The sequence below is a fragment of the Phocoena phocoena genome, chromosome 2 (genome assembly GCF_963924675.1).
Source record: "Phocoena phocoena chromosome 2, mPhoPho1.1, whole genome shotgun sequence".
In the NCBI taxonomy this organism is placed as follows: domain Eukaryota; kingdom Metazoa; phylum Chordata; class Mammalia; order Artiodactyla; family Phocoenidae; genus Phocoena; species Phocoena phocoena.
Genome location: NC_089220.1, coordinates 100,881,917 through 100,896,826, shown reverse-complemented (window position 1 = coordinate 100,896,826; position 14,910 = coordinate 100,881,917). Strand labels below are relative to the sequence as shown.

Genomic DNA, 14,910 nt, shown 5'->3' with positions numbered 1-14,910 from the left:
CCGTTAGGCCGCAGCGCTGCTAGGATTGCATCGATCTTCCTGTTTGTACTGTTTGTAACTATGGCCCCATTTTACGTATTTCTAATTGAGAAACAAAACCTCAGGAAACCGAAACTTACCAGCCGCTCTCGCTTCTGTAACTATGCTTGCTGAACCCCCTTTTGCAACCATCCAACCAATCAGACGGTGACTAGTGTCTTTGTTTAAAAGTTAGCCAATCAGTACTCCCCACCCCTGGAAAGCCCCGCAGAAGGTCCCGAGCTTGTTTGTACCTGTCTATAAAAGAGCTGTACTAAACTCCATCGGGACCTCTTGGCGTCACCGGCGACGAGTGCGCGGAGGTCCAGGTTCGAACCTGCAATAAATGACCCTTGCCGTTTGGCTTTGACTCTCGTCTCTGGTGGTCTTGTGGAGGGGTCTCGCGACCTCGGGCATTTCATCCCCAAGAGATTCAGTATTTCTTCCGTGCTTTCCTCCCCTTGAAAATGACTGTCACAGAGGCTTGTGACACACTACTGGAAGCATCTCATTGCACCCACTGGTCTATATACATTCTCTGCTAGTTATCATTTCATGAAGCGTGAAAACCGTATCTTGCTTATCTTCATGACCTCAGCAGCTCACTCAGGCCAGGCACAGAACTATCACTACACAGATGGATGACATAGGGAACCAGAGGACGACGGATTTCAAGGAGTCAGTGTCACCTTCACCCGGCACAGAGAGGAATCCGCAAGATTTGGCAATTCAGGGCTCTTCAGTGGCCTGACCAGGTAATTTAGTGGAGTGCCAGGGGCAGGAGCCAGGTGGCAATTTGTGCCAACTCCTGTGCAAATGCCACAGAACGGAAATAGTCTCTGGTGACACTATCCTAAAAGCCCATAAAATTCAGAAATACTGATGAAGATGAAACCTCTGGTTTCAAAAACAGGCTCTCATATCCTCCCTTTCAAAAAGAAGTGAGGTATTTTATTTAGTTGAGTACTAGGAAACAACGGGTTTTTAAGAACACAAATAATTTCAACCCCAGAATGAAAATTCAGCCATTTTCTTTTCAGCCATTTTCTAGCCACATTAAGGCTATTGTTAACCTTCTATTAATCCATAAAGGGGCAGTTCCCTTGGGGGAAGCAATAGCAGAGGCAGCAAATAAAGCTTTGACAGAAAGCTACTTTGTGTTTTGGGTTTTACAACAGAAATATGAAAACGTAGGCATTTTAAAGCACTTACTATGCACTGGGCACTTAAGACAACAAGGAATATTTTTCATTAAATTGTACCTATTAAGACATAATTTATGAGTTCGCTGGAAACAGTTTCACTAAGGGGCGAGAGAAAGTAGTTTTTTTTTTTTTTGGTGTTCAATATTTTGTTTTCCACTTTTCTCTTTAAATGAAGGCTAGCTGACCTAAAATTGCTCTCAATGGCTTTGATTAATATATATTGAACTTTTCAAATCAAACTCAAGTTTCTCTTTTAAATAGGTGTTTAAAAGCCCCTGAAATCATGGTTGAGTGCCTTCGCACCTCTTCCCTCTCTCCTTGCTTTCCAGAAATCTATGCAACACAAAGATGAGATGAAGGAGGGGGAGAATTTGAGAAGAAACTGGAGGCAGGGGTGGGACTGAGTAGCTTAGAACACTGGTCTACAGGAGGCTGGTGCAGTGGGAGTGGAGAGGTGTGAAGCAAGTCACGAAGGAAAGAGCCAGCCCTGTACGAGTGAGTGATTCCAGGACAAAGCAATTCATGGCTCAAAGGTGACTGCAGAATACTGAGCTTAGGCAACAGGAGCAGTGGTGGCGGCATCAACAGAAATATGCAAACGTGGTCACTACACTGGGCAATTTATGCCTGTATCTTAATCATCTCAGCAAGTTTAAGGAGGAATTACTGTCAAAATCTATCTTCCCATTCTTGGTAAGGAAATAAATTCAAAGGGGTTAGAGATTTGTCCAAAGCTATAGATATAGCAAGAGGCAGATCCAGGACCCAGACCCAGGTCTAATTTCCAAGCCACCGCTCTTAACCACAACTAGACGATCTGACTTTGATGGGAAAAAACGATGTATTCAGCTATGGATAGGGTGGGTATGAAGATCAAGTGGGGCCCAGCAGGCGGCCAGGAATGAGGACTTGTATGCAAGAGAGAGGTCTGAACTACCTGACAGCGCAGCCACAGGGAAGAAAGAGGTAACTCCATGAGACTGGATGCCATCTTTGCAGGAACGAGTGTCGCCAAGATAGAACCCTTAGGAGCACCCATGGTGGGGATCTGGGAGCAGAAAGAGGAGCCATCCAAGAAGACGGAGGACAGGCCAGGGAAGTAGGGAAGGAACCAGGAGAGGAGAGTCCCACAGGAAGCAGATATTCTTCTGCTTAGGAAGAACCATCAAATGCTACAGAGAGATGGCTCCATTCAACAAATATTGATTGAGGGCCTGCCTGGTGTGAGGCCCTGCTCTTAAGTCAGTCCCAGGAAGACTGCAGTTAGTGACATGGATGTAAATCCCTGCCCTCACAGAGCTTACCTTCTAGTGAGGAGAGAGAGAATAAACACTAAGAAGCAAAACGTAAGCAAGAATTGCCTCTTTAAAGTCCTTTCTCACTTGGTGTGGACCTGTCATTCATTCTGCCAGTGAATGTTTATTGAGCATAAGGAAAATGCTAGAGTAGGGGATGGGAGCCTAGGGTTCTTGTCCACAGGAGTGCACAGTGCTGGCAGGGACAGGGAAAGTGGTTAGGGAAGGGGACAGAGTAATACAAGGGGCTTAATGGCTATAAGAAAAGGCTGATTTCAGATTTTTTCAGGAGCACATAAAAATAGAGCAGCTCTAATTGTAAGTCAAATGCTATTAGCAGTAGCATAGCATGTAAAAGACTTGCAGGTATATGGAGAAATGGGTCCTAGGTGCCATACTGCTTTACAGCCGTACTGGGCTTTGTGCCCAGTGCCTGGAACACACTGGGATGCCTCTGATGTCACAGCTGACAGAGACCTCATCAATCACTGGGGCTTCCAGAGTGTCCAGAGGGTTCCAAACCACTAATAGTTTAATTAAAGAGCTTGATACATACTGAAGTACTATCCACTTGATTAAGCTATCAATCCATTTAATGAAATCACTTAACAGCCACCAAAATAAATAAGTTAATGTCATAGCACACTCAAATTTACTTATATTTGATACAGTGTCTGGAACAGGATAGAAAGCCTAGAAATAAACCCACACACCTATGGTCAACTAAGGAGAAAAAGACACTCTCTTCAGTAAGTGGTGCTAGGAAAACTGGACAGCTACATGTAAAAGAATGAAATTAGAACATTCTCTAACACCATACACAAAAATAAACCCAAAATGGATCAAAGACCTAAATGTAAGGCTGGACACTATAAAACTCTTAGAGGAGAACACTCTGACATAAATCATAAATCACAGCAATATCTTTTTGGATCTACCTCCTAGAGTAATGAAAATTTAAAAAAATAAATGAGACCAAATCAAACTTAAGAGCTTCTGCACAGCAAAGGAAACCATGAACAAAATGAAAAGACAACCCACAGAATGGGAGAAAATATTTGCAAACAAAGCAACCGACAAGGGATTAATCTCCAAAATACACAAACGGCTCATGCAACTCTATGTCAAAAAAAAACAACCCAATCAAAAAACGAGAAGACCTAAATAGACATTTCTCCAAAGAAGACATACAGATGGCCAAAAAGCACATGAAAAGATCACTCATGTGATCACTAATTGTCAGAGAAATGCAAATCAAAACTACAGTGACATTTCACACCAGTCAGAATGGCCATCATCAAAGTGTACGAACAATAAATGCTGAAGGGAGTGTGGAGGAAAGGAAATCCTCCTACACGGTGTTGGTGGGAATGTAAATTGGTACAACCACTATGGAAAACAGTATGGACGTTCCTTACAAAACTAAAAATAGGACTACCGTATGACCCAGCAATCCCACTCCTGGGCATATATCTGGAGAAAACCATAATTCAAAAAGATACGTGCACCCCAGTGTTCACTGCAGCACTATTTACAACAGCCAAGACATGGAAGCAACCTAAATGTTCATCAACGGACGAATGGATAAAGAAGGTGTGGTGCATATATACAATGGAATATACTCAGCCATAAAAAAGAATGAACCTATGCCATTTGCAGCAACATGGATGGACCTAGAGATTTTCATACTAAGTGAAGTCAGACAAAGACAAATATATGATATCACTCATGTGGAATCTAATTTTAAAAAATGATACAGATGAACTTATTTACAAAACAGAAACAGACTTACAGATACTGAAAACTTACGGTTACCAAAAGGGAAATGTGGGCAGAAGGGATAAATCAGGATCTTGGGATGAACATACACACACTACTATATGTAAGACAGATAACCAACAAGGACCTACTGTATAGCACAGAGTACTCTACTCAATATTATGTGATAACCTGCATGAGAAGAGAATCTGAAAAAGAATGAATATATGTATATATAACTGAATCACCTTGCTGTATACCTGAAACTAACACATTGTAAATCAACTATACTCCAATAAAATTTTTAATACTTGAGCCAGTGTCTTACATGTAAAATCAGAGTTTTGATTTGGATAATAGGGATACTAGCTATTATTTATTAAGTTCCTAACTTTGGTCCAGTTACCATGCTAAATGCTTTATATACATGTTTTCATTTAATCCTCTTCACAACCCTATAAGATTTGATATTGTCATCTTCATTCCCATTTTAAGGATGAAATCACAGAGGTTTAAGAGAGACTGAGTAACTTGCCCAGCAGCTGACTGGGCAGGGAACCCACAGCCTGAGCCTTCCCAACTGGACTACACTGCCAAGTTCTCTGCAGGAGAACAGGGGAGTAAGAACAAAACTCATCTGCATAACTGAGGCTTAAATTCATTACTTTTCTGGAACCTGTTTTTAAAATATTCTGGAAAACACCGTGGAATCTTCTTATTAGTTAGATGCAAGTCTGAAGTCCAAGTGAGGACCAGGAATTGTATTAGAACAGACGTGACACAATTTAGCAGCTCTCTATTGAGTATTTTAAAACTACAGATGTACCATACCAGGACTCCAAAGGTATGGTTCAAATCCTGGCTGTGTGGCTTCTAGTGAATCCCTTTATCTCTCTGGGCCTCAATTTTGGTGTCTATAAAACAGGGAGATTAAACTAGGTCAGGGGGTTCTAATTTGATTTTGACAACAGAGCTCTTTTATTCAAGCAAAATCTTACTTGGAATCTTAACATATAAAACACACTAAAAGCTGAGTTTGTCAGATTGGTTTTTTTGAGGGGGGAAGGTCCCCACAGGCCAGCTCCTTGCTCACCTCCTCAGCCCTGGAGGCCCCTCCCGGAGCCCTAGCACAGAGCACGCAGTTCCAAAAAGCACAGGTGGAAAACCACTGCCCTGAATCACCTCTCAAGATGCTGTGCTCCTCGCCACCCAGACGTGCACAGCGTCTGTCACATAGTAGGCACTTCATAAATATTTGTGAGGAAACGAATGAAATATTACTTTGCCTTTTCGGAAATGTGGATACGTAGTTTTCATTTCCTCTGCTGATTGACCCAGGTAGTTAAAGTGCTAAGATGGATCTTGGGGGAAACCAAATGTTACATTTATGGAAAAGCTGCTTTTAGATACTAAAGTGGCTTCCAAGTTCAGCGTGGCCATAAGTTAAGGGTCTGTCAGCACTTCCATTATGAAAACCACTTTGTGGTTTCATAACTTAGCCGTAAAAGTTTGCTTCAGGCTATCCCTCGGCATACAAATTGAAAACCTTGCTTTAAGCCAAAATGTGGGAATTAGAAAACAAACAATTTATTGGTTTCAGACGTAGTTTTGTACCCGTCTTAACCAAATAAGATTTATTATGTGGGCAATTAGAGGGAACTAAACCACTTGGTTCTTGAAGAATAAAAAAGGAGGAAAATAGCCAAACTATTTATATTTTAAAAGTTGTGCCTGGACATGATCATTCTTTTGGGTCCTATTTTTATCAATTACTTTGTCCCCTGCACTGATGAGACCTGGAGTCTGTTTACACATTCTTTTTCCTTCTTTTTTTAAATAAACATTTTCTGTTAATGACATCAGAATGATAAAATAGCCTTGTTTTTACCAAAAAGCAAGCAACATAAATGAGAATAATGTCAAAAAAAAAAAAAAGCTTAATCCTGCTTTTGGTAAATACTTTGAGAACGGCAAGTGGCTCATTTTAATGAACAAAAAAGACATCAGTAATGAATAAAATAGGGAAGGAGATGAGACATTATTCCTCAGTGTTAGAGCTGGTTAGAGCTGAGAAGTCACCTAGTCAACTGACTTAACAGATTGGGAAACAGAGGCCTCAGCAAAGAGAGACCAGCCTGAACACATCCTGCGACTACTAACCTCAAGGATGAGAACCAGGTCTTCTACAGCCCAGTCTGGCCATCAGCTCATCCCTGTTTCCCACCCATGTAACCATTCAAGGCCCGGAGCCTACATTTTTCTGACCTACTAATGTCTAACATGACACACACACAAATGCCCCTAGTCACATAAAAATACACCTTCCCACGCACAGTGTATGAGGCACTTTGTGACTTTGGTTACCTCAGTCACAAGCTACGTACCATCAGTGTCCTTGTTATCAACTTGTTTTCTGTCCTCTTTGGGCCAAGCACAGTTTTGAGCACCTAGAGACAGTGGGTTGGTTACTGGGTCTCGCTGATCTGACTATGGAGAGACCCAGGTTCTGGGCTTGTGAGCAGCTTAATAACACATGGCTCAGTCCTCTGGCTCAGAAATGCAACTGAACAAACCAGGTTATAGTTACTGTTTATCTGCTCATGACTGAAGCGGATCATGTATTTCTGAATCTGGTCCAATGCTTGACAACACTCTGTTACAGTACTGGGGAACAGACAGATTCTGTTCGAGGTTTAGAGCCTCCCTCCTCTGTTACTAAAGCACACCATTGAAAATGTCTGCCTGCACGTCTGACTTCTCTTGCAGACTGCACTCTGGGGCAGGAACCCAATCTCGTTCCTCTCTCTATCATCACTGGCACAGGGAAGGTACTCAACAGATATTTGTTGAATGAACAAATGAATGAATAAATGAAGGACCAGATGCATGCATTCGCTGATAGGGCCCATCTCTCTCTGAAGTGGCTTCCCCAGGTCTCTCCTTCTCCACCCCTTGTGCCCTGCACAATCTCCCCACTCTGCAGAAGCCAGTCAGACCCTCAGCAGCCACGACTTTTCTTTGCAGAAGTACTTTTGAGAGAAAGAATGCAATTCTGGGAATAACAGCCCAGGAAAGTATTTTCTTAAGTCAAAGGGGAATTTGAGTTGGAAAACCAGGAAATTCTTAAATACCTGGGTAGAAGATCACAGCCCACTCCAACCTCTCTGGTTTCCACTTCAGTCTTGGGCTGGGTTTCTATTAAATAGTCCAACCTGCTTTGTAGTTCATTATTCTAGAGATGAGGAAAAAAGTACTTTCAGTAAAGCAATTACGTTCCCCCACAAATACGTATGATACAATTTATATGTATTATCTGGATTTCCCCCTAGACACAGACATCTGTCTATCACAATGTATTTATTAAGCGACTCTTACGCGGTAGGAATTGAAGAAATACATTGATTGAATCCTTACAGATAGAGTGCATAGACATACATATGTATCCAATTTTACCTAAATGGAAACAAACAAAAATATCCTACTCTATACCATTATTTGCTGCTTTTCCCCACTCAACAATTTGTTGTGACTCTTTCCATGTTTATTAGTTTTCTTTTTATGTCAACAAATTATTTTAATGGGTTCATAGCATTCCATTGTATGGATCTACATTATTTATTTAACTAGTCTCTTATTGATGGCATTTAGATGTTTATCACTTTTTCTGCAATTATAAATAAGGTACAGCTCATGTTTTAATACTCCCTCATTAAATATAAAATGAGTAAGTCTATTAATTTACTGGGAAATACCTCTGTAACTTAATTAGTATTTCATAGGTGTGGAAAATTCAGAATCTCAAACATATAAAGTAGAACAAGTTCCTTGGGATTAAAATTAGCATTCTAAATAGTTTCTTTTCAGGCCAGAGCCAAACATTACATAGGTTGATGATTAGATGCTCAGGAATTGGAAATTTGCCCCGTGGGGAAAAGAAGGACAAGGGAGCAAGAGTGTTGAGGGTTTTGAAATGAAAATAGATGAAGTGTTGGACTTCCCTCATGGCACAGTGGTTAAGAATCTGCCTGCCAATGCGGGCGACACGGGTTCGAGCACTGGTCCGGGAAGGTCCCACATGCCACGAAGCAGCTAAGCCCGTGCACCACAACTAGTGAGCCTGCCCTCTAGAGCCCGCATGTCACAACTGCTGAAGCCCACGCGCCTAGAGCCCATGCTCCACAAGAGAAGCCACCGCAATGAGAAGCTCGCACACCGAGCGCGGCCCCCACTTGCCACAACTAGAGAAAAGCCCGCATGCAGTAACAAAGAGCCAATGCAACCAAAAATAAGTTAATTAATTAAATTTAAAAAAATAGATGAAGTGCTGGTGCTTAAAATCCAAAGGCCAAAAAGACACATTTAAAAAAATTCAGAGATTTTTGGATTTTTTTTTAAGTTATTCTATATATTTTCTGTAATACTAGACTAAAATTTCATGAGGCAGTGACCGTAACTATCTTTCTGGCTGTATTATCAGAGCATGCGTGGTATGTAGGAGACGCAAGATAAATATTTATTGAATAAATGTATATATGCTTTTAAAATGAGCATTTTATTTGCATAACTAGAAACAAATTAAGCATTTGTCTTTTCTTTTTAAGTTGGAGCTGAAGCTAAGGCACTGTATTCCAAGACACTAGACAACACATGAAAGCTGAAAAGTTCTTTGGAAACAGAAGCTCATTTGTTTTGAAAGAGCTCCTGCTCTGAATGTCCGATACCAAGGTGCAAAGCAGCAGCTCTGGTACAAACTCATGTTCTGCAGGATGTAAAGGTCTAGGAATCCCTTCCGATAAATGGGAAACAGTAGAAAGGAAGAGAATGCATTCCAGGTTCCCTAGCAGCTGACAAGCCATGACAGATCTGTGGGCTCTGCATCTGTCACCTGCTGCTCAGTATGGGAGAATGGTGCTGGCTAACTGCCAGGGGTTCCTCACCATTTACACACACACACACAGACACACACACACAGCTTCACCGAAAATATTTGAACTCTTCCATTCATATGGAAAGAAAAGGCCTGCCTATTAACAAGCTTCAGCAATCCTACTGTTTTATCCTTTCTTAATGTAGACTTTAGTCATGAGGATTTCTTAAAATGCTGGGCTGAGTTCCTATAGTTAGGGGGCATAAAAGACAAAGTTAGCAAGCGTGCCCCAACTGGTATACAGTGAATAGTGTACTGGTAGCCCCAATTCCTTTGTTCTATTCCAGAGGAACTCTATGTGTACCCATCAGCTATCCACTGAAGCACTGATACAAAAACTTATACGCTTAAAAATGTAATACTATCAGTTAAAAACAATAAAACCCTGAGTATGTATCAGGTAGTATGTAAAATCAGGTAGGGGGAGGATGTTGGCAGTTAAAGAAATAGGTCGTGATTTGCAGCCTTTGAGGAGCTCAGTCTTTTGCAGATAGAGACACCTAAGCAGAAAATCACAGAACAAAGTCACAAGTCCCATGCCAGAGGGACGTAGAGAATATTATGGGGTGATTCAGAGGGGATGCCTAACTCAAAATGGGGAAAAGGACTGAATTGCCTGTGAAGATTTCCTGGAATTATGCAAGGGGAAGAGAGTAAGGGAAACAAAAGGGATAAGTAATCCAGAATTATGGAAACATACCAGATTGAGAACAGGCACCTGACTGCAGTACACAGGAGGGCAGGAGTTGGTTATAAAGGACTATGTATGCCATTACCAAAACTCCACACCCAATCCTATAAGACCAAGGTCAAGATTTTATTTCAAACACTTGGGCTCTGAGTGGAAATTATATTGGAAGGAAATAAAACTATAGGCAAGGAAGATCAATCAAGGAGGTCATTGCAACTTTCCAGGTAGAGTGAGAGCTGCACTTCAAGTATACAGGAGTAAGTGCTTAATGAACAGATCCTCCTTCAAAGAACAGCTATCAACCTTGGACAAAAGATAACTGCTGAGGTCTTTAAAGACTCAACAAGGATGGGCAAGTTTTAGAGGGGAGGTAAAGCTTGGAGCAAATGACAAGCACTGAATGGGTTCTTTGTGATTCATTTTTTTTGTTTGCAGCTTTGCCCAAGGGCAGTACAGTCACGGTGCTGGCAGCACAGACACAGTAAAAATTCAACAAAAAATCACCTTTCTGGTAGAAGGAAACCAGTAGGAGTCTACGGGATAGAAGAATAACCAGGGTTACCAAGAGTAAGGGGGAAGCCAAAAAGGAAGGGTCAGAGAAGACTGAAATTCTGAACTCTGTATATAAACGCAGTTCGAGTCTCTGGGAGACCCCTGAACCACGTATGTGTGGGGCAAAGTAAAAGAAGTATGCAGCCAAGGCTTAAAGAACTGAACTGAGATCTAAGCCATCACCCACTACATTATGGCAGGGTGCAATTGAGTCTAACCAGATTCTTTACCTTTTAAAACAATCACAAGCCTATTTTCCTTTATATCACTGATGAAGGAGTAAAAAAAAAAAAAACAAAAAACCAGAAAGAAATAGAAAATATAAATAGAAAACAAATGGTAACTTTAGAACAGAAAAATACAATGCTTGAAATTTAAAAATCACTAGATTGCCTTAAAAAAAGAATGGATATGACAAAGGAAGGAGTCAGTAGTAAACTTGAGGACACAGAGACACAGTAATAGAAATCAATCAAAATAAGATAAAGAAAATGTTGAAAATAATAAATGGAACTTCATAGAACTGTGGGACAATTTCTAAAAGCCTAACATAGAGATGCTGGAATCACAGAAGGAAAGAAGGGAGAAACTTGAGAAAAAAATATTCAAAGAAATAATGGCTAGGAAAAAAGAAAGAAAGAAAAGCACTTACTGGTTTTCCAGATACTTTTTGGGGGGGCGGGGGGGAGAAAAGAAATAATGCCTGAAATTTTCCCATATTTGGTGAAAGACATAAGTATACAAATTCAAGAATCTCACCAAACCCAGACAGAATAAATTCAAAGAGAAGCATACCTTGGCAAATCAGAGTCAAACTACTGAAAAACACAAAGAAAAACCTTGAAAGCCATCCTGTTACATATAGGGGAACGATAATTTGAATTACCAAAAGTTGCTCATCAAAAACTACAAAAGCCAAAAGGGAGTGAGTACTAAAAGAAAGAAACTGTCAAACTAGAACTCTATATATTTTAGTAATGAAGGTGAACTAGAGGCGTTACTTTAAAATAAGAAAAACTAAGTGGATTTGTCCCCAGCTGGCCTGCTCTATATAAAATGCTAAATAAAAGTTCTTCGGGCTGAAGAGAGATGATACTGGAAAGAAACTCAGATTTTCAGAAACGAGTAAAGAACATCAGAAATAAATACTATATGAGTAAACATAAAAGATGATTATTTTCTCTTAATTTCTCTAAAATACCTATGACTGTTAAAAACTATAACAATGTACTGTGGGTTTATAGTATATATAAGATACAATACATGAGATAACTCTTAACAGCAGGGGAAGGGGTAGATGGACCTCATCATTGCAAGACTTCTACATTTTTCATGAAATGGTACTATATTACCTCTAAGTGAACTGTGAACACATAATGAGTATATTGTAGTACCTAGAGCAACCACTAATATATTAAAGACACAGAAAATGCCAATAGATAAATTAAAATGGAATTCTAAAAAATACTGGAATAATCCAAAAGAATGCAAGAGAGGGGAACAAGACAAAACAAACCAGAGGGACTAAATAGAAAACAAATAATAGGGACTTCCCTTGTGGCACAGTGGTTAAGAATCCACCTGCCAATGCAGGGGACACGGGTTCGAGCCCTGGTCCGGGAAGATCCCACATGCCGCAGAGCAACTAAGCCCGTGCACCACAACTACTGAGCCTGCGCTCTAGAGCCTGCGAGCCACGACTACTGAAGCTCGTGCGCCTAGAGCCTGTGCTCCGCAACAAGAGAAGCCATCGCACAGCAACAAAGACCCAACGCAGCTAAAAATAAAATAATAAAATGAAATAAAAAAAGTAATCAAATAATAATAATAAAATGGCAGACCTAAATAAATTGAGCCATATCAATAATAATTGTCAATGGACAGTATACTTCAGTATAAGACAGAATATCAGAATATATAAAAAACACCAAGACCTAACTATATATTGTCGATAGGAGATGTATTGAATATTTACCTTAAATAGAGAGACACAGATCAGTTAAAAATAAGTGGATGGAAAAAGATATACCATACAAACAGTAAACATAAGAGGGCAGAAAGGGTAATATTAATACCAGATGAAATAGACTTCAAGACAAAGAGTATGAACAAAGGTAGCGACCACCATTTCATAATAATGAGATCAATTCATCTCCAAAACACAACAATCAAAAATTGTGTACCTAATAACAAAGCTTCAGAATATATGAAGTAAAAAAATAACAAAATTAAAAAAGAAAGAGACAGTCTAAAGCCATAGCAAGGGATTTTAACACCCCTCTCAGCAACAGAACAATTATACAAAAACCAGTAAAATCATAAACAATTTAAACAATATTATCAACAACCTAAATCTTATTGGTATTTATAGAACACACAAAAAGAGCAGAAGACTTTTTTCTCTTTTTTTTTTTAACAATATTCAACCAAGAGAAACCATATGCTGAGCCATAAAACAATTCTCCATAAATTTAACAGAATGAAAACCATACAAAGTATGTTCCAGGACCACGACAAATTAGAAATCAAAACCAATAAGATACCTAAGAACACCTCAAATATTTGGAAGTTAAACAACACACTTCTAAATAATCCGTAAGTCAAAGAAGAATCTCAAAGGAAATTAGAAAACATTTTGATATGCTGAATACAGCATATCAAAACTTGTAGGTTGCAGCTGAAGCAGAGCTCAGAGGGACAGTTAGAGCTTTAAAGGCTTATATTTAAAAAGAAAGGACTAAAATCAGTGACCTAAGGTCTACCTCAAGAAGCTAGAAAAAGAAGAGCAAAGTAACACCAAAATAATTACAAGGCAGGGAATATAAATATCAGAGCAAAACTCAATAAAACAGAAAACAGCTAATAGAGAATATCAACAAAGCCAAAAGCTATTTTAATTTTTTTTAAAACAGCAAATTGATAACACTCTAGCTAGACTGATCAAAGAAGGGGGAAAGGGGACAAATGATCAATATCAGAAATTAAGGAGACATTAAAAGGAAACAGTTGGATAGCTATGGTGAAAAAAGAATATCAATCCTTACTTCACACAAAACACAAAAATTAACTCCAAATGGATCTTAGATCTAAATTGAAAAGAAAATGAAAAAGCAGGTCATGAAATGGGAGAAAATATTCACAGTACATATATCTGACAAAGAACTGGTATCCAGAATACATAAAGAACTCTTAGCAACTCAGTAAATAAGAAAAGTAAAAAAACTCAGTAAAATAATGGGCCAAAGATTTGAACAGACACTTCAAAAAAGAATATATACAAATGGCCAGTAAGCATTTAAAACACGCTCAGCATCGCTAGTGACCATGGAAATGCAAATAAAAACCACAATGAGATACCACCACACACCCTCTAGAATGGCTACATTAAAAAGACTGACAGGACTTCCCTGGTGGCAAGGGTCCGCCTGCCGATGCAGGGGACACAGGTTCGTGCCCCGGTCCGGGAAGATCCCACATGCCGCGGAGCGGCTGGGCCCATGAGCCATGGCCGCTGAGCCTGTGCGTCCGGAGCCTGTGCTCCGCAACGGGAGAGGCCACAACAGTGAGAGGCCCGCGTACGGCCAAAAAAAAAAGACAGTACTAAGTCAGGATGAGGATGTGGAGAAACTGGAACATTCCAACTCCTGGTGGGAAGGTAAAATATACGACTCCTTTGATAAACTAACAGTTTCTTAAAAAGTTAAACCTGTATCTACCATATATCACAGCCATTCTATTACTAGGAATTTACCCAACAGGAATAAACCATATGTCCACACAATGACTTGTAATGTTCACAGCAGCTTTATTCACAATAGCCCCAAACTGGAAACAACCCAAATGTATATCAACAGGAGAATGGAGAAATAAACTGTGGAATCTTAATACAATAAAAAATATTCTGGGGCTTCCCTGGTGGCACAGTGGTTGAGAGTCCGCCTGACGATGGAGGGGACACGGGTTCGTGCCCCGGTCCGGGAGGATTCCACATGCTGCGGAGCGGCTGGGCCCGTGAGCCGTGGCTGCTGAGCCTGCGCGTCCGGAGCCGGTGCTCTGCAGCGGGAGAGGCCGCAGCAGCGAGAGGCCCGCGTACCACAAAAAAAAAAAAAAAAATATTCTGCCACAAAAAAGAATGCATATAACACGGATATATCTCAAATCCTTGTGCTGAGTGAAAGAAGCTAGCTAGACACAAAAGAACACACAACTATATGATTCCATTTCTACAAAATGCAAGCAAGTCCAAAAAAGATCCCTGGTTGCCTGGGGGTGAATGGAGAGATGGACTGCAAAAGGGAAACAGAGAGAGGCCTTTGGGGAATGATGGAAATGTTTTATACCTTGACTGTAGTGGTGGTTTCACAGGTATATACAACTGTCAAGATTCATTAATTTATATACTTTTTAAAATTTAGGTTTAATTGACATAACATTATATTAGTTTCAGCTGTACAACATAATGAC

The 14,910-nt window shown here is 40.1% G+C and overlaps 1 protein-coding gene across 1 annotated transcript in view; it reads right to left on the bottom strand.

Moving 5' to 3' along the window:
- The window catches only part of MYZAP (myocardial zonula adherens protein), a 101,176-nt gene that overhangs the window by 18,608 nt on the left and 67,658 nt on the right, over nucleotides 1-14,910 (bottom strand). The window contains exon 12 of the mRNA XM_065871734.1: nucleotides 7,408-7,508. Coding sequence (XP_065727806.1) covers nucleotides 7,408-7,508 — 101 coding nt within the window. The remainder of the gene's footprint in view (nucleotides 1-7,407; nucleotides 7,509-14,910) is intronic.